Below are 27004 nucleotides of genomic sequence, written 5' to 3' on the forward strand. Positions count from 1 at the left end.
CGTCACAGCGACCGCCTAGCTGAATACGCCGCTGGGCACACCGCCAGCTCTCGCCCTCTCTGCACTGGGGGCTGTACGAGGCCCCGTCTAAACCACATGCCTCGAGAGTGAGAGGAGGTGTGATTCATGGTGACAGGGCAGCAGGGATAGCCTGGGACTGTCCTGGGCAATCCGAGGCCTCAGGTCACCCTAATATTACCTCATTTAACACCTTGAACCTTTGAAGGGAGATGCTGGCTGCTCCCCTGTGCAGCTGTGCCCAGAGTCACGGGATGCCCAGGGCTCCCACCCCCGACCCGGGCAGTCTGGCTTCAGATCCTGACCACCTCCTGGGGCTGCCTGCCGCCACTTAAAGCAACCACAGCCATCCCACAGTTCACCTTCCTCAGTCAGCCGTGAAATAGGCTTCGAAAGAGAGGAGGGACTTCCTCACCCACCGGTGCTCAGCACCCCGACTGAGGTGGTGATGCCCAAGCGTGCACCCTGGGCATGACGTGGTGTGGCCTGGTGTGCTGGGTGGTCAGCGTGGGCCCTGGGCAGCAGCACCAAGGGGCTCGGCCAGTGGCCTGTTCGGCTCAGAGGGAGCGCCGTCTGGGGCCCGGAGCCTCGGAGAGGTGGAGCGTGTGGAATAAGCCCCGGAGAGCAGGTGGCCCCCGAGGTAGCCAACTGGCAGAGTGAGTGGGCGGGCAGTGGGCCTGGGTCTCTTGGAGGACTGGGGAGGGAGATGGGCCGTGGCGCTTGTGGAGGGAAGGAAAGGGTGAGAGGCTGCTGGGACCATCGGGGTCCAGGCCTTGGTTGAAAGTAACGGATCAGATGCAGCTGACCTTGAAAAGCCACTCAAAGTAGGCCATGGTGACAGGCAGAAGCCCGAGACACAGGTGCAGGCCACCACCGCAGGGTCACAGACATAGAGCCCGCCTCCTCCCGTCCTGGGCCTGAGTTCTGGGATCACCTGGAGCAGGAAGGGCCCTCAGCACCACCCCCTGTGGGGCCACCTGATGGAGCCTGACGGGCTGGGCGCCAGCTTTGCGCCAATGTCAGGTCACGTCTGTGCCGGGCGGGGAGGCGGCTCCCACCAGGCTCCTCTGCGTGCCTGATGCTCCTCCGATGTGGTTGCTCTGGATTTTGCTTCCAGCCTCACCTGGACTCTGGGTCTCTCCAGCCGCTCCCGCCCCCAGCACTCTTGTGCTCTTCCCCACGGGCCATCCGGCTGGCCTGGCCTCCCCTCTGGCCGGGGGTCCTCTGATAGCCAAGATTTCAGCTCTGTTCTCATTGGCCAGGGGAGGCCGTGTCCCTGCAGTCATTCTCGCCTGTTGGACAGTGAGTCCTGGACCCTGAAACCAGACCTGAAGTGGGTGCAAATCGGAGGGTCGGGATTCGGTGCTCAGTGGGTGTTTGGACTTGCTGTGAGTGTTATGGGCCACCTGTCAGTCCTGGGGGTCGGGGCATGGCCCACCATTTGAGACTGTCCCTGAACACCTTGGGGTGGACAGAGAGATAAAGCAGTTTTCTGGCAAGTGGCACTGGCGGCCATCGGGGTCTGAAACTTCCACCGGGGCAGTGTGGGTAGAGAGGAAGGTGGCTGAGGAGAAGAAGACAGAAAGGTGGACGAGGGGAAGGTGACAGGAGGGTGGAGGGAAGGTGACAGGAAGGTGAGGGGAAGGTGACACAAAGGTGAGGGAAAGGTGACAGGAGGGGGAGGGGAGGGTGACAGGAGGGGGAGAGGAGGTGGCCAGGCAAAGGTGAGAGGCAGGGTAGGCCGGGAGTTCTGCAGAGGCGTGCTGTGCGCAGGCGCGGACTAGTTCAGTGGCAGCTGATTCTGGACAAGGTGGGGCCGTGTCCTCTTTAACCGACGGAGCCCTGGAGGGGAGCCTGGAGGCTCAGAAGCAGCCGCCCTTCCCAGGACGCTGAAAATGCAGGTCATCCCAGCCCTCTCAGTCGGGGTCCTGATTCACAGATGTCCAGGAGAGGCTCGTGCAAAGGGCAGGCGCCGGCCCCCTGTCGCGGTCAGCGGACGCAGGCCTGGCCCCAGCCTGGGGCCCGAGTAGGTCGCTGGGAGTTGACTGGTATGAGGAGAACTCGGAAATCTGGGGCTCCATCAGGGTTTAGGGGCTTGGGATAATTAACTGGCGTTTCTGATTCCCCTGTAGGTGTCCTGAGGGCTTGGGGACAGCACTCTGCCGTCCTTACTTCACTCGGTGACCTGTGGCCAGGCATGGAAAGGGGCTGGGCTCCCCCAACCCCGCAGTGCTCAGAAGCCCCACCTCTGAGCCAGGGCCCGTCCTCCCGGAGCACACAGACCTGGGGAGGCAGACGCGACGGCGTGCGCCGTGGGCCTGAGCGTCCGTGTGTGGAGGGCCCTGGCACAGGGGCCCGGGGCGGCGGGGAGGGCTGCTGGGCTCACTCCGGCGGCAGAGGAGACCGTCTGCTTGCTGGTGCTGCCCTTCAGGTTCAGTCCTTCCAGCCAGACTCCTGGGAGGGCGCAGTAGAGGCCCTGCAGGACGGGGGCCCTCCAGTGGGCCACAGCGAGACGACTCCAAGGAGGCTGAGTGCGCCTCGCTGTCAGGCCCTGCGTCCACTGCTCCAAGCCCGTACTGCCGAAGAACTGGCTGGGGAGCTCCCTGGCAAGGGTTGCTGGGGAGTTTGGGCAGACCCCTGGGGGTGGGCCAGAGCAGAAGGCCACCAAGCCCGAGGAGCCCCAGAGCCCCAGGAGCAGCCTCTGGCGGCACCCACCTCCTGCCTGGCCCAGCGGCATTTGTCCTGGACCCTCCTTCCATGCTCCCCCAGGGCGGGTCCTTGACCATCCTCTGGACTTTGTCTTCCACCCTGCCCTCCTACTCTCACTTGCCCTTGGCCTTGGCCTGCAGGCAGATTGGACTCTATTCCCCCAACCCCTTTCTCAGCCAGCAGGTGCCCTCCCTTGCTAGGCTCACCCCCAGCCCTCTGCCGCTCAGCTTACACTCCCAGTCGCTCCCACGCTTGTAACCCCCTGGGAAGCGCTTTGGGTGAGCGCTGTCATCCCCACCGCTAGATGGAATGCTGAGCTGGGCCACCCTGTGAGACAATACTCAGGACAGGGCAGGGGGGTGGCGGACGGACACATTTCTAATGCCAAAGCCAGTTTCTCTTCTGCTGCTCCATGCACCTCCAGACTCCAGTGAGCAAGCCTACGGGCAGACCCACGGTCCCTTCTCATCACCCCAGCCACATGCCGCGGCTGAGCCTCCTGCCTGTGCGCTGGGCTGCCGGGCTCCTGTGGCCTCCGGAGATGGATTCCCGCATCGCGGGATCCGGGCCAGGCCGTGACCCAGGGGGCTGCAGCATGGCTCCCGCAGGCCCAGAAGCATCCCCAGCCCAGTGCCAGGGCTTTCTGTCGTCAGCTTTAGGTGCTGAGGACCCTGTGAGTGCAGGTGGTGGGAATGTTCTGTTTTCAATGAGGGGAAATAGCATGGCCACACCGGAGAATCCAACTCTTGCCTCAGGGCAACCCTTTCCGGCTGCTCCTTGGGGTGGACCAGCCAGGCTAGAGGAGGGACCAGGGCAGGGGGTACACGGGTTCTCCTCGCTCCCCTTGCCTGCTGCAGACCAGGTGGGCGGGAGAACGAACAGCTCTCGCATTTAGCGGGAAGATTTATGGTGCTGCCGGAGAAGGCCTGGCCTGGCCCTGTGCAGTCCGGAACGGCCCTTGAGGCGGGGACAATAAATCCAGCCCATTATTTTTTACGAGCCTCCCACCCCATAAACAACTCCTTTGGCTGGTGAGTCCAGCTTCACGCCCTTCTCCTGGCCTGGCCTCCAGCCAGCCCTGGCCAGGCACCGGGACCCCAGCACCGACGGCACCACGTTGGCAGGGGCATCTGCCCTGCTGCAGCCCCTCAGGCCTCCCAGAGGGGACAGCGCCGGGCAGATGGTAAGCACCAAGCAGAGAGGGAGCTGCTCTGGCCCTGGCTCCCTTCTCGACCACAAGCCCTCCGGCCTCAGTTTCTTAGTCTGTAAAGTGGGGCAAACATGAGTATTCTTTAAAGAATTGTTTATGAGGACAGCTGGGGACACCCTGAGTGCCCTGATGGCATGGGCCGACCTGAGCACAGCAACACCATCAGCTGTCACCAGGCATCACTGTGTGCCAGGCACTGAGCCCGTACTTTGCTGCGGGCAGTGGGATCCTGAGAGCGATCCTGTGCCACACAGCTCTTACTGTCCTCATTTGGCGGGGGAGAAATGGACCGTGAGCAGCAGAGACATCTGTGCATAGTGAGTAAGGGGCACGGTGAAGATTTAAACCCAGGTCCAACTCCTAAGACCAAAGGTACTGCTGAGAACAAACAGGTGGAGGGTGGGGGCAGGGGTGGCCCACAGCCTGGAGCTCCTTATGGCACAGGGGCCCCAACTCCGGGTCAGGCTTCACCCCAGTGCTGAGCTGGTGCAGCGGCTGGCTCCTGAGCCTCCCTGCCCCACTTGACCGACTGATGGCCGCCGGAACCGCGGTTCGGTCAGCTCCCCCAGCCATGTCATTCCCCACTCAGGACCTGTGCATGATCCTTTCCTTGTTGTGTATGTTGTGAAGCAGCCACCACGAGCCCATCTCTTCTGCCCCAGACATCCGCCTGCACTGCCTTCCAAGCCTTGCCCCTCCTCCCCAATCCCCCCGCCCACCAGCCTTCTGTTCTCCCCGGAACCAAGGAGCCCTTTTGCATATGCCCTTTGCCCAGTGTGGGCCTTGGTCTGTGCTATTTCTTCCACCTCGAGTGCCCTTCCCCGTCCCCTCACTTTCAGAGAACTCATCGTCATCCTTCAAAACCCAGCCTGCTTTCACCTCCTCTAGGAAGCCCTCTCTGACTCTTGGCTTGCATGTTTTCCTCTCGGTGTGCACCACAAGATACGAGGGGCTCCTCGGCCCTCTCTTTGGCAGTGCCGGTGTGCGGGCTCCTCAGGAGGACACAGCTGTGGTTCTTACGTGTTAAGCCGGGCAGGAGGCAGAGGAGACGTGCTGAGTGGTGGTGGGACCAGATGGGATTCACGTCATGAGGGAGATCTGGATCTGCCCTGTGGGCGGCATCGGGCCCCTCTTGTGAGCAGCGAGCACAGCCCCCTGCGAGGACTTGCCCAGGGCGTGGGGCTTGGCTGTGGTCGAGCTGGCTCCGCAGCTGCGTTCAGCTCACCCTCCGCCACGGCCCTGCGGCAGGGTAGCCCGAGCTTGCCCGCAGCTAAGGGGACTCCCCCTGCCACTACTGTCTCTCTGCAGCAGCTGCTTCCTCTTTGGGACACCTGTCATCCCCGCTGCCCCAGCGCTGTCCTCCTCTTCCCAGGGCCCCCAACACAGCAGCGGAGCCGGCACGCACCCGCATGTTTGTTTACCCAGCAGAGCCACAGCTTGGCCGTGTGCTCGAGTCAGAGTGAAGAGTGGGAGTGCCCAAGCCCCCACAGGCCGTGTACCTGCCCTTGCTGTGAGCTCATGGGGAAGGGAGAAAACTCAGCCTTTGCTGGGGCCCTGCTGTGTACCGAGCGCTTTATACCCTTTCCTTTTCAAGGACACCTGGCAGTGACACCTGCCGCCACAGTGCACACGGGAGGGAACAGAGATGCGGGGAGGCAGTGGCACCGCTGATTTGGGATGGAGCCAGACAGAGCCCGAGCGGCCACAGCTCTCGAGCCCCTGCTCTGCTCCACTGCACCGTGGCCGCCACCATGGCGGGCACCATCCCATGGTGGGCATCATGGCGGGCACCATCCTGTGATAGGCAGCGGAGGAGAGGCACGGCCTGACATGCTAGGAGCGGTTCATGTCCTTAGAGGATCTCCTGCTAGCATGTCCCCTGCATTCGCATTTGTACTGGCTGCTCCTCCCAGGTGCCCAAGGGCTGCTGCGGGAACTCTCTCAAGGCTGGGATGCTGGCCCCGCCGGCAGCTTGGCTCCCTCCATCTAGTCACCTCTCAGGAGAGAAAAGCGATTTGTTCCTGGTCTGGGCCAGGCCATGGTCTGGGGGCTGCATGAGCTGACTGAACCCCCACGGCTTCCTGGGTGGGTCCCCGTGGAGGGAGGGATACGGTTGCTGGAGAACATAGCGGACACCGTTTATGTTTGGGTTTCAGATAAACTGAATACTGTTTTAGTGGAAGTATGACCCATGCGACATTAGGGACATACTTAATACTTGCAAGTATTTGTTGCTTATCTGAAATCCAGATTTAACCAGCCATCTGATGTGCTTATGTGGCACGTGTGGAAGTCTGGCAGCCCCCAGAGGGGAAAGCGCCTCCAGCCTCCCCAGCCTCCCCAGCCTCAATGGAGTGAGATATCCTCTGGGTCCCCGAACTCCAGGCCTGAGAGGCTTGGCTGTGCTCATGGTGACACCTAGTGGTCATCAGGGGAACTTCAGGGGGCCGGACGGGGTGGGTGGGGGTGCTGGGAGGTGACCCAGGGGCCAGAGTGAAGAGGGGACAGGTGCTGCAGAGCCAGCCTGGGGAGGGGGCGGGGAGACCGGCCGCCTTTGCTGAACACCTGAGTCATGAGGCACTTCGCAGAGCAGGAAGCAGCACAACTCCCAGGGCCACACGCCTTAGAATGGGCCAGAATGGGAGGTGTGAGGCCGAGCCGGGGAGCCAGGCCCGCCCGACAGTGGTGCCGCCTTCCCGTGGGACTCTGCAGCTCCGCCCCTGTTTGCGCACACATGCTGGCACGGAGTGCCACGTGGTCCTTGCGGCTCTTTGGCTCTGCCACCTGTCTCACAGACACAGCTTTCCCAGGATCCCAGTGTCAGGACTGGTCTGGCCCCGGGGTGGGGGCCAAAGGAAGGCCGGCATCACCTGGGATGCCAGGAGCCAGCCACGGTCTCAGCAGTCCGTTCATCCGTCTGTCCATATGTCCGTGTACACAGGGCCTGCCACCTAGGGAGCAGCTGTGACAAGGGACTTAGTGTCAGCTCTGCGGGTCGGCAGTCCGCCGGCCTTGCTCTTGGCTTGCACATAGAGCCTCACACAGGTGGCACTTTGCAAAGGCTTACAGAATGCGTACGCACCTTATAGGCTGGTGGACAGCCCTAAGCCAGCCGTGCCTCGTGAGCCACCATCTGATGTGGCAACGAGAATGCTGAACTTGAGAGCTGGGGTGTTGGGAACCCCAGGGGATTGAGCGTCGAAAGGTTCTGTGTGACTCCCACGCTGACAGCTGCATGAGCCAGGGCAGGTCACTGTCCCGGCGGCTTCAACCTCCTCAAGGAAAAGGCGAGTCTTCGTCTAGATGGTCTCCAAGGCCCCTTCCAGTGTTAGCTCTGCAGAAACCCGGTCCGCTCTGGCTGTTCGCACGCGTGTCGTTCAGAGCAGACCAGCTTCACTGCGGAGCCATGCCCCTTGCCTGTCAGCAGCGCACTTCGAACTCGCCGCCCTGAGGTGCACGCTGAATGCCCACGAGGGGCTCACCGGTGGTCGGCCCCTGGGAGCGCAGCGCTGGTGAAAGGCACAGACGAGAAGCAGGCCGGCCCTGTGGAGAGGCGAGGTATAAAGGAGACCCCACCTCAGTATCTGTAGAAAGAGACAGCAAGTAGGCAAGTGAGCAGATGAACATGGAAGGTGCTGGACGTCCAGTCACAGAAGGGTTGGACTTTCATGGCTGCACCAGAGAAGGAGGCCAGCTCGGAAGGGCCAGTCCTGTTGGGGCCCTGACGGGGGCTACTGCGCCTGAAGGAGGGATGGCCATGAGAGGGCAGAGGGGTCCCGCCCGGAAGTGTGGGGTTGGGGGAGCAGTGAGGAAGGTCAGGCAAAGGCAGGAGATGTGGGCAAGGTGGAGGAAAGGAGCTGGGTCCCCTGAGGGCCCCTAAGGCAGTCCAGGGGATCCCAGGGGGCAGTAGGTAGGCTGTGAGGTGAGGGGCTGGAACCGCCTTCAGCCTGCTGGCCAAAGGGGCTCCTGTCCCTGCTCCACGACTCAGGTCGGGCAATCTGTCTCTGAGCCCCAGCATCGTCCCCTGTCAGGTGAGACTGCTGATGGGACCTGGTGCTCAGAGTCGCGAGAGACGGTCAGGGACACGTGTAAGGGGCCTAGCATGGGGCCTGGCCCTGAGGAGCTCGGGGTAAGTGGAAGCCCACAGTCCTCATTACTCCCACTGCCCAGAGATACAGCCTGCAGCGGGCTAGGCGCCGAGTCCCCCCGGGGGTCTGGTCTGGGGCCTTGGCCAGGCCGGGCATTGCCCAGGATGATATAATTCCAGGGACAGAAGGCAGGAGGGAGAGCCCTGTGTCCTCACTCAAGCCCAGGCCTCGTCACGAGAGGCTCCCAGAGCACCAGCCAAGCGCAGATACTGTCGGAGTGTGATTAGGGTTCCAGGGAGAACCAGGCGGGGAGATGTGCAAGGTCCCAGCCAGCACCATAACCGTAGGCCGCTGCCAGGTCTGGGCCTGCAGACAGATGTACTCCTGCCTGAGCATTGGCCCCTGTTCTGATGAAGAGTCAAAAGCCCAGAGTGGCCAAGCCCAGGCCCCTCACCAGCACAGAACATTTCTCGGGCCTTCAGTCTGGGCTAGGCCCCGCGCAGAGCATCGGGGTAAAGAGGTGACTTGGGCTTGGGCCCTGCCTCCTCCAGGAGCCCCTAGTCTGGGGCAGGCAGGGGGAAGCCTGGCAGGCCCAGCAGTTAGAGTTAGCACGGTAGGTGCTCTGAGAGAGGGAAGTGCGAGGGCTTCAGAGGCCCCGGCCAATCCCCAAATGCAGCCCAGGGACCTTGAAGGAGGATGGAGACAAGGAAGGCTTCCTAGAAGAGGTGACACTCAGTCACAGTCTCAAGAAACTATAGTCGGAGCTGCCATTCACAGGAGGAGGGAGTGTGTCCCAGGAACCACATCCCTAAAGGCCCCAAGGTGAGACGGGAGGGCAGGACGTGCAGGCTGACGGTGTCCCTGTTACCTAGGGCCACCGCGGGCCATGTGGGGTCAGGAGGACCTGAAGTACCATACTGAGAACTCAGCCTAATCCTCTGGGCACTGCGTTTGGGGCACTAAGAGGACATCGATGTGTTTTTAGCAGTGGGAAGACACAGTCAGATTTATGCTCTAGAAAGTTCCCTTTGCAGCTTGTGAAGGGCAGGTCTTTGAGTCACAGGGAACAGGTTCAAGTCTCCTCTGTGTCACGTCCTACCTAAATGGCCATGGGTAAATTGCTTAACCTCTGTGAATTCTGAAAACGAGGAGAAAGCTACTTGCCGTGCAGGGTGCCATTACAAAGATCTGCAGTCTAGTCGTTTGTCTCTGTGCCAGGCTTGGGGCTAGGCCCTGGGCAGTCGGGAGCCTCGGCGAGCCTCAGGCAAAGGGTCTGAGGAACGCGGAGGTTGGAGGCAGGGTCAGGGTGAGAGCTCAGCCGCTTGGAGCAGCTGGCATTTGAGCTGCCTTGGAGAGACAGGATGTGGACATGTGGACACAGGCAGTGGGGACAGGAGCTGTCGTTCCGGTGCGCCATGTCGCCGAGGGGAAAGTTAAGGAACCGAAGGGGACGAACCCGGGCTTCCCTGGCCCTCCCCTCAACCTGACAGTCTGTCACTTCCTGGAAGTGCCCTGGGAGAGCAGGTTCCATGAAACCCATGTTCGCCTGTCCACCCTGTGTCCCTTGAGCAAGTCACCAAGCCTTCTTTCACCCTATTCTCCTCACTTGTGAAGTGGGGATAACCGGGTCTACTCTGAGAAGTGCCCGTGAGGCTTACAGGCCATGATTCTCGTGAAGGGCTTAGTATACTCAAGTGCTCAAGGGCGCCTGGGTGGCTCAGTGGGTGAAGCCTCTGCCTTCAGCTCAGGTCATGATCCCAGGGTCCTGGGATCGAGCCCCGCATCGGGCTCTCTGCTCAGCGGGGAGTCTGCTCCCCCACCCCCCACATGCCTCTCTGCCTACTTGTGGTTTCTCTCTCTGTCAAATAAATAAATTAAAAGTTCTTTAAAAAAAAATACAGTAAGTGCTCGCTAACAGTAGCTGTGGTTGACATCAGCCCACAGCGAGTTTCTGGCTGGACCCCCTACATGCAGGCCCCCGTGGCCTCACATCAGCTGTAAGCTCTCTGTGCCTCAGTACCCTCCTCTGGTAAGTGGGGAGAATCCCACAGGGCGTGAGACAGCTCCGCACCTGGGCCGTGGCTGTCCCCGAGACCCCTCCAGCAGGCCTGTCCCTGCCCCCGCTCCCGTGCCTCTGCCCCATGGCAGGACCTTTCCCTCTTTGCCTCATTCCCCTTCAGAGCATGTGGGAGCCCATGCTTGTTTCTGCCTGCCTCGCTCGGCCAGCTTGCCAAGTCTGGGCTGCAGAAGGCAGCAGCCTCTCCCTGCCACCCCCAAGGCTCCAGCCTCTTTCTGGGCTCCGTAATTTTCTATTGATGAGGTTGCAGGGGAGGAAAATCCCTTCCTGCTGAGGTGGGGGGAAGGGTGGAGCAGGCTAAGTGTTCTTTTCTCCCTGCTCTGCCTTCCCAGCTCGCCTTCCTTTCCCTGTGGTCAAGGGACATGGATGCGGAAAGTGATGGTATTGCTGAAGTCGCCATAGCGACGACCCTTGGGAGGCACACATTCTGGCTTTGTTATCCTGGGCCAGGACTAGGAGAAAGGGCCAGCTCTGAAGTACAAACAGATTGGGCCCGCCTCCCCCTGCCCTGCTTTAGATGCACCCGTGAACTTTGCTTTGCCAAAGACGCGAGGTGCACACAGTTTGGGGCAGGCAGATTCTGCCATCGATTACCTCTGTGCATACCCTCATGGAGTCTCCAAAAATGATAGGAAGCCTTTGGGGAAAATAACGGCCAGAGCCTGTCCCCGGGCCCAGAGTAGGCAGGAATGGGGGTAGGGGGACATGGCGAGCAAGTCCTGGGCTCTGGGGAGCAAAAGGCTAGGCTGGGAACCTGGCCCTGCTTCTCAGGCATGGTGTGGCCCTGGCCGCTCTTTCCCCGCCGGATCCCGCCTCCGTTTGCTTGTCTGTGAAATGGACATGGTGATACTCGCTTCTGTGATGAGGGTTAAGTTAGATGAAAGGGTTGTTAGAGCCCAAGTTCCCTACACCATGTGTTCTGGAAAAGCCAGAGAAAGGGGCTCCTAATTGCATCCCAAACCCAGCCTTCCTCCCTTCCCCAGAGCCACTGCCCTCCCTTCACGCTCTTTTGTCCCTTTCAGCGTGATGGCAGTAGCCTCCCACGTGCTGCTGGCCTGCAGCCTTGTCAGGGCGGCTGCCCTGGCCTGCCGCATCCACAGATCTTCCTGCCACATAAGCGCACTCCCGCCCTATTTACAACCTTTCTGTGGCTCCCCTGGCCACGGCTGCCGTCCCTGGAGCTCTCACCTGTGTCCGTAGCCTCACTGGCCCAAGAAGGGGAAGGCGGCTTGAGTGAACACCTGGGAGGCAGGGCCTCGACGAGCCACTGTTACACGGCGGGGAAACTCAGGCTCAGTGGGAAGTGATTGCCCAAGGTCACGCGGCAAGTGGCAGAATCTGAAATTGCGCCCAGTGTCCTGGCAGTGGAGCATCTGCCTCCTCATTGCCCCCTGCCCGGTCCTGGGCACAAGGAGACACTCGGTCCGAGTTTGCAGAACATAATTGGATTTGGATGGGTTAGATCGAATTAGATTCGACCTGGCGAGCAGCCTGGCCTGCCTGGCACCAAGCCCCTGAGGACCAGGATTTCTGGAAACGACTCTGAAATTCAATCTTATTTCCCCTGTAGGCACGGAGGTAAACAAGGCTTTCTGCTGAACTTGGCTCTGTGTCACTCCCCATATCAGGACAGGGAGCTAGGCCAGGGGAGGCCGCACGTGGCCCCAGGACAGCCATCTTGTTGTTCGACCCCCAAGAGCAGATGTGGTACAAAGCAGGAGCCATGGGCGGGCAGAATTTGGGCCGGGGCCCTTGGGTTCTGCAGGCTCACAGAAACCCAATCTGTGCCCAGCCCTGGGCTTGGCCCCTGCTTTGAAGGAGCCTGAGGACTGGCATCATGGAGACCATGGGCCAGCCAGAGCTGGCCAGAGAGGTCTGGCCCCCTCAGAGGAGCTGGGGTGGGGTGGAAGCAGAGTGGGTAGAGCCAAGGACCCTGAAGACCCTTCAGGGGCCATCCCCTGGAGCAGAAGTGCTTGGTGTCCAGCGCCTCATGTGCCTCGGTGCTCCCCTGCCAAACTCACGGACCCTTGGCAGGAGCCGTGCTGGCCGTGCTGCCTGTTCGCTCACTGTCTGCAGGACAGCCCTCCCAGAAGAGGGCAGAGGGAGTGCCACCTTCTCCGTCCCTGGGATTGAGACAGAGGGAGCCACAGCAGGCTCCAGGGCCCCATCCCCTGCCCAGGCCTGCACTGCCTCGGTCCCTGGGCCACCACAAGCTCATCTGCCAGGTGATGAGGAACTGACATGGTCATCCTAGAGCGGGCTGTGTTAGAGGAGAGGCAGGGCCCTGTCCCACCAGTGACTACAGGACTTCTCAGAGTCTTTAATGTATGCCGTGGGGTCCCTGAGGGGCTGTTTCATAGAACACCCAGCTGCGACTGCCGCAGAATGCTCTCACAGTTCTCTGAGGCACGCGGAGGCTGGGCAACCTTTGTCTCTCTCCTCCTCTTCCTCCCTCCTTCTCTCCTACCTTTGCTCTCCTAGTGCTTTCAGGCCCTGTGCTGGGCACTAAGGACCCAGGCAAGGATAAAGAGGTCCCTTGAAGTTCCCCCACGGGGGTGGGAGAGGTGGCTTAGCAAGGATTTGCCTGTAGCACCAGGTAGGCTGAGTCAGGAACCCGGACTGTGCCACACCATTACATAGTTCTCTCGTTTGAGTTTCACGGCAACCCCTGGAGGTAAAGGATATGACAGCCCATCTCGCAGCTAAGAAAACAGAGACCCGGGGCGCCTGGGTGGATCAGTGAGGTAAAGCCTCTGCCTTCGGCTCAGGTCATGATCTCAGGGTCCTGGGATCGAGCCCTGCTTCGGGCTCTCTGCTTAGCGAGGAGCCTGCTTCATCCTCATTCTGCCTGCCTCTCTGCCTACTTGTGACCTCTGTCTGTCAAATAAATAAATAAAATCTTTTAAAGAAAGAAAAAGAGAAGAGAAGAAGGTCTGACCAGAGGCTCAGTCAGGTACAACACAGGTGGGTTCCAGCCCCTACCCCTCTTGGGATTGGCACACCCTTCCTCAGGGTTCCTTGATGGTGGTGAGCACTGGGACTGGCCACCTTCCAGGCTCGGCAGCTAGCCTTGCCCTGTGGAGGCCCTGCAGCAGGACGTAGCACCAACAGGACACCTTCCCTGCCCGCAGGAGCTTTCTGGCTGGTGGGAGAGGTGACGGCAGGTAGACGAGCACAGGGGGACAAACAGAGTGGACCACTGCCTCCCACCCCATCTGCACTTTGCCATTTGAAAGGGAGAGACAGAGAGCCAGGAGACTTGGTCTGCAGGGTCCGGTCTTGAGCTACACTAGAAGAACGGGGGCATCAGGCAGCCGGCGAGGGGAGTCCAGAGAAAGCACGTTTGTGGCAGAGACGCCTCTCAGTGCTGGCCAGTGGCATGGCTGTCATAGGCTGGCCCATGGACCATCCCCTTGCTCTGCTGAGAGCCGGTTGTTTGGGGGGGCCAGGCCTGCTAGAGGCCGCTGTGGTGCCTGCAGCAGGTGGGGGGGCCGGCGAGGGTGCCGAGGGAGAGCGGGGTGCAGAGGACAAGCAGGTGAAGGGTGGGCGGGCCAGGCTTCTGGAGGGACCCTCGCGCTGTTCCCAAAGGCTAGTGGGGTGACACAGGCAGAGTCACCTGATGGCTCTTTGGTGAGCTGAGGCTCCCCCCTTGTGCTCAGGGGCAGCTGCTACAAGGTCATAGGAGCTAGGGGTTATGTGCTTTGTTGAGGGGCTGCCCAGAGAGCTTCATGGAGGAAGAAGCATCTGCGCTGGCCTTGAACGTTAATAGGTTCGTAATTCTGAAGACAGTTAATAGTGGCAGCTGCCACTTACCACCCTCTGCGCCAGGCTCCCCGTTCTGTTCACCCCAGGAAGAGCTTGCGGCCAGTCAGCCTACTGGGTCCCACACGCGTAGTGCAGGACCCCAGGACGGGACAAGATGGCTGCGAGCCCAGCAGCCTGGGCTGGAGTCCTGCCGTCTGGCCTGAGACAGACACGTCCCATCTCGGGACCTCCTCTTCCCATCTGCAAGATGGATGGACAGGACTGCAAGGCTCCACCCAGCCCTGACAGCCTGTGGCTCTGCCCCGCCATGACACTCATCTTCCCGCGGCCCGCAGCAGCCCGTGGGCCCCAGCGCCCAGGGGAAGGTAATGTGGCTTCTGTGTCTCCAGCCGCTGAGGAGCTGAATTACCAGCGCAGAGCAAACCCTAGTCCTCGGCCCCAGGCTGGGCAGCTGCGACCTTCTCTGCGACGGTTGCCGACGTGAGGGTGACACCCTGATGGCCACCAGCTCGGAGGAGCTTCCTCCAGAAGCTGTGAGGCTGAGAGGGCTCCAGGCTCCGTGAGGCCGGCAGCTGGGGGCGGCCTGCTCCTTGTCAGCCTGTCTCCCAGCGTGGTGGCTGCCGGCGTGTGAGGGCCAGACCTGTGTCCCAGCCCCCTGTGGAGGAGGGGAAAGCTTATTCCACTTCCCTCCCTTCACGGTGAGGACACGGAGGAGCCCGTCCCGGGCAGGACCTATCTGGACAGTGAGGACCGACAGGCTCAGAGCTTAGCCTGTCCTCAGGGGCTGGTCGGAGAGTCACAGGAAGACCAGGGAGGAGAAACATGGCCACCATGTCAGTGCTGTGAGCGAGGGGAGCACAGGCGTCCAGAAGGCCGTTGACTGGGCTGGGGGACCGAGGAAGGCTTCCTGGAGGAGGGACACGGTGGCATTTGGCCCTACAGAGCCTGCGCCTTCTGGAGTGCCACCACGGGTTGACCACTTCCTGTAGCGTCCAGGCTGCGGCAGGTGCAGCCAACTGAGACACCCCCTTAACCCAGTGGAGACAAGAAGTGACAAGAGCCTGGAGAATGAGGGGAGGGGGCACGTGGCTTGAGGCCCAGCCTCACGCCCAGGATTCACACAGCAGGGTCAGGAGTCAGCGCCCACCCAACTCCCTTCTCCTCTGCCAGGACTCTCCTCCCGGCTAGCTCTGCCCTTGATTTGGAAAATGCAGTTTCTAATTTTAAAAAATTAATGTTAACATGTAATACATTTTTTAATTTCTATTATAAATTATTAAATGTAAGCTTCCCCCATTGAATTTCTGCTGTAGTAAACATGAGTAGCTATAGCCTGTCAACACCTGAACAGAAACTCTTCAGGCTCCTCTGTAATTGTCAGAAATGTAAAGGGGTCCCATAGCCCTCTTCACGGGGGACCTAGCGCTGGCCCTGCCCTCGGCTTTAGAAGGAGGGCCCTGTGCTCCAGAGCCTGGGGGTGGCGGGCGGGGAGACCCTCAGTGAGTCAGGTGACCTCACTCCATTCTTTCCGTAGAAGATGGGGGGCCTTGCCTGCCTCTCCCACTGACGTGGACACAATCAAGGCCCGAGGCCTACCCTCCCTGCTCCGGGTTTCCACTGCTTGCTTCTAGATCGACTTGGACTAGGACACTGGGTTACCCCCACCCCAAATTATCCTTTGTCAGCAAAACATCAACATCTTGGCTCATTATTAAAAGTCTAGATTCTCAGGAAGAAAGACTGCCTCATGACAAGTCCATGGTGTGGGAGAAAGCTGAGTGACTTCTAAAGCCTTAGGCTCTGTTTAGCATCCAACGTTCAGGGCCACATCAGCTCCCCAGTGACAAATTTATGGTTAGTGATGATTAGCAGCGCTTCTCGTAAGTTGTGTTTCTTTGGCTGGGAATGGAAATTCAATCTCCCTTTCCTCATCACATATAAGCCTGAGCTTGAACAGGGCCCCTTGGGCCCTTCCCAGCTTAGGAGGAAAGCACAGATCTGTGTGAGTGGCATCGATCGCCTGGGCCAGCCACAGGGCGGCCCTGGGAGATCAAGGCGGGGCGGCAGCATGGGGGCGACGGGGGGGGGGGGGGGGGGGGGGGAGGCCCCGGGGGGGGGGGGGGGGGGGGGGGGGGAGGCCCCGGGGAACTGGTGGGGTTTGAAGAGGCCTAGGATCTTGTCTGTGGAAGACCAGAGAGGCAGGGGCGTGGATGGGGCACTCCCGGGGGCGTTCAGTGGGCAGTGCGGAATTGTGGGCGGTGGAGTTCGAGTCGTGCGTGGCGGGAGACAAGGCTGCCAAGAGGCAGGAACAACAAGTCCTTGTACATTTGTGGGCACTGGGGAGCCAGAAGGGCCACTTAAGCGGGGAGTGAAGGGTGACGCCGGACTTAGCCCACTGTTAACACAGCCATGATGATGGCCCGGGAGGCCACTTGGTGGCCACCATCTGCCGGCCGGCACCTCAGGTCAGCGAGTCTCTGAGCGAGCCTCTCTCCGGAGACCTGGTGAGAGGCTGCATATGTCTCCGTGGCCCAGGAGAGCCCCTCCACTGACAGTTTACCTGAGGAGGGGCTGCCCGGCCTAGCCAAGGTCCCCACGAGGAGCTGTGCTTTCTCTGGCTCCGCAGGAAAAGGCACCAGCCTTCTGCAGTCAGCGCCCCCATGGAAAGATCTGGTGTCAGAATACCCACCCTGCCTTGTCTGTGAGGCAGAGATGATCATGGCCACTTTATTAAAGAAGCGATTTTCTCTGAGACACACAACTAGTAAGAAGACCAGACTCCTACCCCAAGCTGCCTGACTTAAGCCTGTGACCTCAGAGAGCCATACTTTCCGTGTGAGGTTGGCTCTTGCCGGCCCACAAGGGCCCCCGGTGCCCCCTCCCCCACTGCACCTTCAGAGACCTCTCCCCGGAGCTTGGCGTTGGTTGCGGTGGAGCAGCCAGAAATGCCACACCAGCCCCAGACCGTCCCCACCCCACCCATCATCCCGCTGCCCGCTGTGTCTCCCACGCTGCCCTGCAAGGTGGGCACGTGCTGCTGTGGATTCCGGGAGAGGAGGGGGCGTCCCTCCACATGCACCAGAAGCTTCCAGCGAGGAGCCCTGGCACCGGAGCGCTCGTTCACTCAGCCGTTGGGTAGTTGGTCCCACTCTGCGTTGGTCCAGCGGTGTGATCTGGGGAAGGGGGAAATCCAGGTGAGCGCAGAGGTCAGCGCGCCCAGCACAGGGCAGGTTTCCCTCAGAACCATTTCTTTGTTCCACTTAAATTCAGACTTTTTAAAAAAATCTTCGTGGTAGCTGCTGGGGTGTATGTGTTCTTAAGTGTATGTCAGATCTCTGTGGTCCCACACCCGTGCTTACAGCGGACAGGGTCAAGATGGAGCTGGTCCTGGCCCACGGGGCAGCCACGCTGGGGAAAGGAGGCTGCTGCGTGTCCCCGTCTGTGGCTTCCTCCCCTCTGTCCGGGGCCGCCTCCTCTCGGACCGGACATGGAAGTAAGGTCTCAGGGCGCCGTGTGGGCAGACAGCCGCTCTTCCTTTCATCTGCCTTTAGCCTCTTGATGGACTTGTGACCTACCACCTCTCACTTGACCCCTGATGACCTCATAAATTCTGGAAACTCCTCACAAATCACTAGGAAGATAAACATCAACTGGGGTCATCTGAAAGGGGTCTGAGCCACTCCAGGCAGATCAAGTCTCCTGGGATGGGGCATGGGAGGGTGGGCGTCCCAGGAACTAGGGGTGACTGGGTCCCACCCGGGGAGCCTCATTGTCCCTGTCATCCCAGAGCCCTCAGAGCACAGTTCAGTAGAATCCTCAGCATGAGTGGAGGCCAGGCCTCTGGAGACTCCATGTTCATGGTCCCGGTGCCTGCCCTGGAAATCCAGGGCAGCCCAGCCCTGCACTGCACAAGGCCTCTGGGGCAGGAGCGAAACAGAGGTTTATAGCCTGAGGTGCTGGTCCAAGTCCTGGTGGTGCCTCTCAGTGCCCCATCGGCCTTTGGACAGGTGTCTTAACCCTGTGTTCCCACCTCTGAAGGGCGTGCTTGCCTTTATAGGGGCGAGGGGCCCAGAACGTGCCCAGAACTTTGCCGCTGCCTAGGGTTTGGCACCACAGTAGAGTTTCGGGGAGCCTGGGAGGAGACGAGACAGGAAAAAGCCGGCCTTGTGAGGGACGCGGCTTCCGAGCCGGCCCAGAGAACAAGCTGGAAGGGCCGAAGCAAGGGCCAGAGGAACGGGGCCCCAGGTGACTCCGCCGCTGCAGCCAGAGGGCTAGACACTAGCAGGCAGTGGGGGGCCCAGCCCTGGCACCCTGGGGCCTTCTCCCCCTTCTGAGGCCTCCCAGCCAGCAAGGAGGCCTGCTGCCGGCTGCTCGTCCAAGTGAGGCTTCACAGAACAAGGTATCTGAGGCTGGCAGACATTTTCCTTTAAAAAGAAACCTGCCAAACAGCAGGAACCCTGGGCTGAGATTTTGGAAATAGGGACACGTGTGCTTCTGGACCAGGAACAGGCTCCGTGGGGCATGGGATGTGCCGTGAAGCTGGAGGCCAGCAGCAGGTCGTGCAGGGCTCTGCATTTGGGAGTGAGGGTTCCATGGGTCCTGGGAGCCCTGCAGTGACCAGGGACAAAGAGAGATCCCCTCGGGCAGCTGAGGGGAGATGAGTGGCAAGTAGTTCAGGGCACGGCTACGGGGCTGCTGAGGGACGAGCCCGGAGGTCCAGCAGACCAGGCTGGCAGCCTCCGACTTGTGCAGGGACACAGTGAGAGGTGGCCGTGCAGGATGGACAGGCCTCCCAGGGAACAAGATCCAGCCCGCCAGGGCCCATTAGCTTAGGGCTGCTGCCCACCCACCCAGTCCCCTGACCCGTCAGCGCCCGCCCTGGGCCCAGTCTGAAACCAAAGTCTCCGCCTGCCCATGTGGGGCATGTGCCGTCCCTGGGCAGATGGAAAGGTGCCGCGTTTCCCCGACACGCGCCTGCCCTAATGAAGAAACGGTCTAAACCCCTGAGCCGGACCAGGTTCTGTGACCTGACCCAGGCAGGGACGCGTCTTCGTGGGCTCGCTGGAGGCCTTCACAGTGCTGTTCTCAGAGTGAGCCCTGATTCGAGACCTGGGCCCGGTGTCGGTGGTTTCTCCCTGCTTCCCCTCGTGGACGGCTAGGCGTTCACCCTGGCACGGCGCTGGGCGGCGGGGGGACTAGCGAGAAGCAGCCGTGGAGTGCCGCGTCTGACGGCGACATTTCATAGGCCGCCTCTCTTCAGCCTAAAATGTTTTCTCTCTTCCCTCCCCCCGGCCCCTGTTCCTCCCCCGTCTGTCTCTTCCCAGAGGGTATGAACTGCATGAACAAAGACCACGGCTGTGCCCACATCTGCCGGGAGACGCCCAAAGGTGGGGTGGCCTGTGACTGCAGGCCCGGCTTTGACCTTGCCCAAAACCAGAAGGACTGCACACGTAGGTAGATGGAGGCAAATGGGTCAGACATCCCCACGCGTCTCCTGCCATTGCTTTATGAGGGATGGGGGGTGGGGGGGTCGGTCCAGTCGGCTGGACGTTGCCCAGGGAGGGCTCTCGGCACCTCGGGGTGGAAAGAAGGGCAGGGTCTCCAAAGAAGCGAGGGGAGGCATGAGGGACAGGGGCTGTGGACTCCAGACACGGTGTTGTGCCCCCCGGCATACCACCACCAACGGCCCCAGCACAGAACCCTGCTCAAGAGCCCCACGGTGCTTGCTGTAACCCCAGCCCCAGAGCCCCACAGGCCCTGAGCCTGAGCTCTCCAGCGGGTATGGCGGGCTGTGCACAGAGGCCTACAAGCCCGGGCTTCTTGGTGGACCAGGGCAGCCCTTGGTGGAACAGGGTGGGGAAGGAGGAGAGGAGCTAGATTGGGGGACCCGGGGGGTCCCAGCCTAGCCTGTGTTGACCTTAATTCCAGGATCAAAGATCAACTCTGCAGTCCACCCCTGCAGGGCCCGCTGTAAATGGTGATGCCCTGTGAGATCTGGGTTGAATGAGGCCTCTGGCCAAAGGTGCCGTCCAAGATCAGGCTGGAGGTCCGGCTCAGGTGTTAGGCAGCCTCTTAATGTGGTCCCCCAGCTCCCCAGGAGCAGTGGGAGATGGCAAATGAAGTAGGACCGGGGCTGAACACACTCATAGTCCTCGAGAGCTTCAGACCCAGCTCCCAGCAGCTCTGTGGGGAGGGGTGGGGCAGCCTGTACTCACTGGGCAGCTGGGCAGCCTGTGCTGGCACCGGGTTGGCTTGTGTGTACCAAGAGCTGAGAGAGACCGGTGTGAGCCCGGCCCGCATCTGGCCAGAGACAAGGACTTCATTCCAGGCCCACTTTCGGACACAGAGAAATGGAAACCCAGCTCCCAGTAGAGAGGCAGACCCAAACTTGCCCCGGAAATGGGAGACAGCTGCCCAGCTCTCACGAAGAAAAGGGCTTTGCTTTCCAGCCTTCGTTCTGTGGACAAGAAACCACTGACCCTCACTGGCTTGTCATTCTTAGTCTGACTGTCTGGGTTGTCATCAGCTTCCTCTGGCACAAGCTACACCTTTCCCAACCCATGTCCTCCTCAGTCAGCAAGGTCTTGGGGATCCACATGCACTAGACACTACCCCTGTCTCCACGGAGACCATGCTCCAGGCCCACTCACGATCTGTCCACTCCCCATGTGAACATGCTCCCTTCTGGCCAGGTATATTCTGAGATGTGGGCAGCCTTCCTCTTTGTTCCTGAGCTTTCCAGTGGGATCACACAGATTAACATATACAAGGTCACCACGGGCAGGCGCCCAGCTCCAGCCCCAGGACTCCAGCCAGGCCCTCCCGTCCTCTACATCAGACGGTTCCTATTGCTACAGAGAAACCTGCTGCCCCTCAGCAGAACAGAAAGCGAAGAGCTCCAGCTTTCCTAGTCCTCTGGACAATGGCCAAGGCTTGTTAAAAGGCTCAGCCACAAGTAAAGAGCATTCCTTCACTCGGCAAGACTGGCCAGGCCCTGCACTGGGTGCTGGGGAGAGAGCCGTAGGCCACAGGCAGTGGCTGGAACTGACCGGTCCGTTTGGGATGAGCATGGCAAGGGGACGCTTTGCTCAGAGAACATCCCCCAAGGGACCAACCTGATCCGAGAGGTCAGGGATAAGGCAGTGCTGTGAGTGGCAAAGCCCCCACCACCCCTAACAGAGAAGAGCTAAGCCCTTGCCCTGAATGTTGGCTGGTGAAAGTAACAGCAGCCCCAGCCTCTCGGCTCGGGCGCTGGGTGTCGTCCAGCTGTGTGGAGAATCAGATACCAGCCTTGGGGCCAAGGAGCGGGCGAGCACCCTGCAGCCCTCCTGGGAAAGGCTGGCAATCCGGTCAGCTTTGGCCCCTGCTGTGCGGTCTGCATGCTGAGTTCATGTGATGTTACCTCTGAAGCTTTCTCTCTAGCCCTGGAAGCCAGTTTGAGTCTAGGAAATTCTAGATTTGGATTTGGGGTGGGGGCCAGGGCCTGGCCTAGCCAGCCTCTGTGGACCAGCGGGAACACAGGGCCCCTGCACCAAACTCCATCTCTCCAGAGTCCAGGACCCACTCCAGGGCTGGAGGGGGCTCTCTCCGTCCTTTCTTGGTCATCCAAGAGCCCACAGCACCCGTACTGTTACCATGTACAAGCTGTAGGCCCTAGGTGCTCACGAGCTCAGCCCTTGGGGTCCATGAGATGCACAAACCCCAGTGAGGGATATGGACCCTAAGCATGGCCCTCCCTCCGGTTGCCTCAGACAGCTCTCCATCCTCCTTAGAGTCACCTGCAGGGCACGGCCCATGGCCGGGAGCTCAGAGCTCGGAAAGAACTGGCTGTGGTGTTCCACTCCTGCCTGGTCTGAAACGGGGCTCTCCTCGGTCTGGAAGGGCTTGTGAGGTCCGGGCCAAGGCAGGGCTATTCCCGGGGCTCTGCCCTCACATGAGATCCCCGCCGGTCTATACCAGTGGCTTCCCTGGGGCTCTTCCCAGGCAGAGAGACAAGCTGTTTCAGAGATGAGAGAATGTGACTGCAGGTCACTGGGCTCCCGGGAAAACTGAGAGAAGAGATGCTCCTCTGGAGAAAGGGCCAGAGGGAGCTGGAGCAGTTCTGCGGGTCCTTGAAACGTCATCCCGGAAGTCGGGCCCCTCCTGCTAACGGGACATTAGTTCCCCTTGGAAGAGGCAGCCCACTAGAGCCTCTCTCTGGTCGTGAGGACAGCTGGGACACTGAGCAAAACCACTCTCTTCAAGTCCTCCTTAGCTGGCAGGGAGACGGCACGTGTCCAGGCTGACAGGGCCGCCACCATCACTCAGGGATGGACGCCCCAGAGGCTGTGTGCTGTGCCCCTGGGGAGAGCACTGCCTGGGAGAGGCAGCTGCGGGACACAGTTCTGGAATGCTTGTGATCCATCTCCAGGAGCTGCCACCCATGGCTTCCCTCTGGCACCAGTCCTGCCATGCATCAACCTGATGGAACAACATTAACCCCAACTGCCAAATTGGAACTTTTGGCTTGGTTGGTCTGAGATTGATTTTTGCATCTTCGAGCACCTTTAGGGTTGTCTTGTGAGCAGAATAAAGCAGGGCTGCTTTACAGAGATCTGGGATCCCCTTCGGCAATACTGCTTGTCTTAAAATATGGTAACAAGCAGTTTTGTTTTAAAGTAACTTGCATTTATCATTTTTCCTACTTCAAACTGGCTCCTTTCTGTTCAGCTCCCTTCCAGCCTCCCCAGGTTGCTGATGCTGTAGAACATGTCAGGGTTCTGGGCTGCAGGGCTCCATCCAGCTCCTCCAGGCCACAGACCCTGCAAACAAACTATGTAACACGTTTAAATAAAAGGTCATTTTCCAAAGTGCACGTGAGCTGACATTAATTTGCCCAGATTCCGTCTGTTCGGACATTGCCTTGGGAGGACCCAGCCTGTGAGGGGACAGGGGTTGAGATGGCTGCTGGGACTAGGACCGACTAGACTTCTGCGGAGACATCTTTCCACAGGCCCAAGTCCCGGGCAGAGGAGAGCAAGCTGGGCAAGAACTGAATGAGTGTCCTCGTCAGCAAGGGCCTGCCACCGCCCTCCCCCACCTTGTGGAGGATGCCTGCCATTAACAGACGTCTATCCCATTGAGACAGTTTCTAAGTGTCTCTGGGACTGAGGAAGGAGAAAATGGTCTCTCCTGTCCCTTTCCTCACCTGACACCATCTGAGTCTGTCAGCTGGTGCCAGCCCTGTTGGAAGCCCACATGACCCAGGTCTGTCCCCGTGTCATAGGTCCCATCAGGAGAGCGAGCCATGCCGTTCGAGGCCCTGCGGGGGCTGCATTCTGGGGAAATGTGCGCCTGTATTCACGGATTGCCTTAAGCCATCACTTTGCTCCCCATCCCTTGAGAGAACCAACCAACACCGATGAACTAACCGTCTTTGTTGTCATTCCTTTTATACACACGTACGTACACTTTGGGCCTAACTAGTAACATGTAACTACGGGAACGGAGGCTGCCAGCACAGCTGCGAGGACACGGACACGGGCCCCATGTGCGGCTGCCACCAGAAGTACGCCCTCCACTCAGACGGGCGGACGTGCATTGGTAAGTACACCCCTCTACCTCGTGCCACTCTGCCCCCACGCCAGGGTGTACCCTGTGGCCCTGACATTGGCCGGCACCCCAGCATCACCCCACCATGTCCCAGTTTCCAAGAAGGAAGCTTAAGGGAACAAGAACAGGAGGCACCCCACAGTACTGATGGGGCTGGCAGATGTCCCCAGGGGAAGCCTTCTGGAGAAACTTATCAAGGGCCACCCAGTCACCCGGGACCAAGCACCTCTGCTTTGTGTCACTGTGGGTTTTCTGTGGGTCCTCATCCTCAACGTGGGGGTGGTCTGTGGGGGGGGGGGATGCCTCAGGAGGGCAGCTTCTGTTTTAAAGCATACGGGTTTCTTCCCCTGATTTGGGAACACGTGGCACATTCATTTAACCTGCATATCAGCCCCATTAGCAACATGAGCTGACCGCCAGCCTGGAAAACCAGGAGGTTTTCTGAGAAAGCAGCTTTAAGTCTTCGCTGTCTTCACCAGGGGAGACTGGATGGAAGAATCCCAAGGGGTTCTGGGTGTTCTTAACTGCTTTCCGCTCCTGAGCTAATGGGGTTCTTGCCAGACTTCTTCTCCCAGCTGGAGTCTCTTCTCAGCGATGCCCCTTCTGTCACCTCCTGTCTCATGGAGTCTCAATTTGAGTTTGGTCACCTCCTTCCTCCTGGTCCATATTTGCAGGAGGAAGCTAGAATTTCCATGGTTTCCTCATGCCATAATCAGTAGTAGCGTCTTTCCCTGCTTATCTTTCAACTGAGAAAAAGAAGAATTTCAAAGTTGGTACCCATCCAACTTTGTTCATCCTCTTGCTTTCTTTCTCTTCAGTGTCGGGCAACATTAGAAGCCCACAGGCAGTGACCATATGCATTCTTTTTAATGGGGAACCCCATCTCTCATTACTGACTCTGAAGATTTTTCTGGAGGGACTTTGAAGTAACAAAAAAGGGGTGGCAAGCAAGCAAAGCCGTGAAGCCAGAGTTTGCTGTCGCATTCTGTCCCTGTGACTATTCCCTGGTACTTCAGAGCCGGGTGGGGGTGCCAGGGTGCGGCAGGCCACCAGCGTCTCACCCTAGTCCCGGCTATCGTCCTGGGAACTGCTGCTCGGTTCTCCCCTTCCTCTGTGTGGTCTCCTCTCAGATGGCCGTTTTGGTTTCATTTTATCTCATTCCTCCTGCTTTTCTGGTGATGGTCCCTGATTGCCTGTCTTGTCTGATAACTGACGTTCATTAATTATTTTCAGAGCCAAAAGCCAAACCAAACCAAACAACCAAAAAAATATATATATATTTTTTTTTTCAAAGCAAAACCTGGTGTCAGACCAGTGTCTCTATTGCAGCCTGATCCCATCTAGAACCCCCTCTCCCACCTCTCTCCCTGTCTCCTCTGTCCTGCCCGGGGCCTCTGAGGCCCAGCGGCCCCTGCCTGTCTTGTCTGCTGGGTCTCCCTCACTGTTTATGTCTGCAGCGCAGCTGGCTCTGCCGGCCACGGGACCAGTGCAAACAGCTGCCGGCCAGACACACCCAGCCTCGTCTAACACATCTTGTCTTTGTCCACCTGATTCATCCTTTCTCCTTTTTTTTTTTTTTTTTTTTTAATCTTTTAGTGTCTGCTGCATGTGAAGGTCCCTGCTTGGATCTACTTTCTAATGTAACCTCCCTCACCCCTCCTCCCCTCCCCTACCCCTAGAAACCCTCTTCCAGACCCAGCGCCTGGGCCATTGCCCTCTGCTGGCCAGGAGAACCTTCCTTCTGTCTCTGCTCACTGCTGCTTAGGTTCCCCTCTCCGGAGCGCTCCACGTGTGTCCCACTGAGCAGAGGGCCGCCAAAATGCTAACCTCACGTGCTCCTCCACGGGCAGCATCTTGGCCAAGCATCTTGCCCAGTGGCCAGAATGCTCCCCGGCTGCCCACCTGCCTCTCCGCACGCTCCTAAAATGACTGACCCATCTGTGCAGCCCCTCGTCAAGCACTTGAATGTCTCGCTCTAGTCCTCTATAGACAAGCAGGCAACCAGCGCTGCCCAAATCGAGCCCCTGTTCTTTCTGTCTGTTCGACTGGATCCATTGTGGTGTCTTTGTTCATTCCTCTGTTATGTTTTGTTCTTAACTTTGCATGAGTGTTTGACACACTTTCCTGCCTTGACACAAGGCGTCTGCTGTCCAGGCACAGCCATCACCGGACCTCATGGCCCTGTCCCTTTGTCATGTGCCTTGTCCTGTGCCTGCCTCCCCCGCCTGAGCAGGGGGCATCTGCGATCACTTCTGCCTCCATGTGCGGCTTGAAGGGGTGTGTGTGCTTTTGTGCCCCACCCCCACCCCCGCAGCTGGGTCTGTCCGCTCTGACCTCAGCCGCTGCCTCTGTGTGTTCGCGGCGGGGCCCTGGGTCCCACCTGTGCCCTTGTGTGGTCGTCCCCCGCTCTGCACCCCCCACCCCTGCCGCCTCCTGCCCCGAACACGCCACCTTGGAGGCTGCCGGGATTCGCCCCTCGGCGCGGACGCCCGGCCCGGCATGCTGCGTTGGCTGTGTGTGCGCCACGCCGAGAGGCTGACTGTCTTGGGCCGCGGGAAGTGGGCTGTCATTAACCACCGGCTCCGTGTTTGTCCCTTACTTGTGTTTTAGAGAAGGATGAGGCTGCAATTGAGCGCTCTCAGTTCAATGCCACGTCAGTAGCTGATGTGGACAAGCGGGTGAAACGGCGGCTCCTCATGGGTAACACTTTTCTTCCACTTCCTTTGTTGTGCTCGCGCCTTTGTCCGCGTGTGTGCGCGTGCGCGTGCTGCTGTGTCGGGCTGTGCGTGCGCGCCGGCGCGCGGGTGTGCGTGCGTGCGTGCGTGCTGGCGCGCGGGAGGTGCGTGCGTGTGTGCGTGCCGGCGCACGGGGTGTGCGTGGGGGGGCTGTCTGCGGAGTGTCCACGTGCGTGTGGTCGCACGGGCCGCGTGTGAGTGGGGGCTCCAGTCCCGGTGGGAGCTGACGTTTTCTCTGTTAACGTTTACGCCCTTCATCAAGCACGTGTGCGTGCGCGTGGGTGTGGTGAGGGGCCCAGAGCCGGTGCACAGTGGCCTCTGCGGGGGACACGGTTGCTCTGCGTTCCTCCTCTTCCAGTACATAAGCAGGATCAGCAAGGCAACAGGGACACCCAGAAGCGACGGGGGCCGCCAGCGTAGAGCAGGCATTCACGCGGCAGGGCGCCTCTCCATCTCCTTCCGGAGAGAAGCCACATCCAGGGCGAGAAAGACAGCTCGGGTGGGCACTGGCTTTGTAGTTGGGAAACCCAGAGAGGACCGGCCTGTTCGGGCCATCTGGCAGGCCCTGGGTAAAACAAGGTTCATTCAACCCCTTCTGGTCCCCAGGCTCCTGACTCGGTGAATGACCCAGCCTGAGGTGGGTGCAAGTGGGCAGCCTTGGCCCACTTTCCCCTGAACTTTAGGCACCCGCTTGCCTCTGCGCAAGGAACAGAGGCAGGTGTGATGTGGGCTACACTCCGGACACTGACCCTGGGCTGGATCCAGATTCTAGGGAGTCTTGCCCAAAAACCGCTGGTACTGCTCAGGGTGG

The 27004-nt window shown here is 59.8% G+C and overlaps 1 protein-coding gene across 2 annotated transcripts in view; it reads left to right on the forward strand.

Moving 5' to 3' along the window:
* Nucleotides 1-27004, forward strand: part of SCUBE1 (signal peptide, CUB domain and EGF like domain containing 1) — a 132804-nt gene that overhangs the window by 56767 nt on the left and 49033 nt on the right. Inside the window, exons 5-7 of one of the 2 annotated variants that reach the window (XM_059404574.1) lie at nucleotides 19192-19317; nucleotides 23333-23449; nucleotides 26069-26158. In XM_059404574.1, coding sequence (XP_059260557.1) covers nucleotides 19192-19317; nucleotides 23333-23449; nucleotides 26069-26158 — 333 coding nt within the window. The remainder of the gene's footprint in view (nucleotides 1-19191; nucleotides 19318-23332; nucleotides 23450-26068; nucleotides 26159-27004) is intronic. The other variant, XM_059404575.1, reaches the window with a different exon arrangement.

Source organism: Mustela nigripes, chromosome 6, assembly GCF_022355385.1.
Source record: "Mustela nigripes isolate SB6536 chromosome 6, MUSNIG.SB6536, whole genome shotgun sequence".
Taxonomy (NCBI): domain Eukaryota; kingdom Metazoa; phylum Chordata; class Mammalia; order Carnivora; family Mustelidae; genus Mustela; species Mustela nigripes.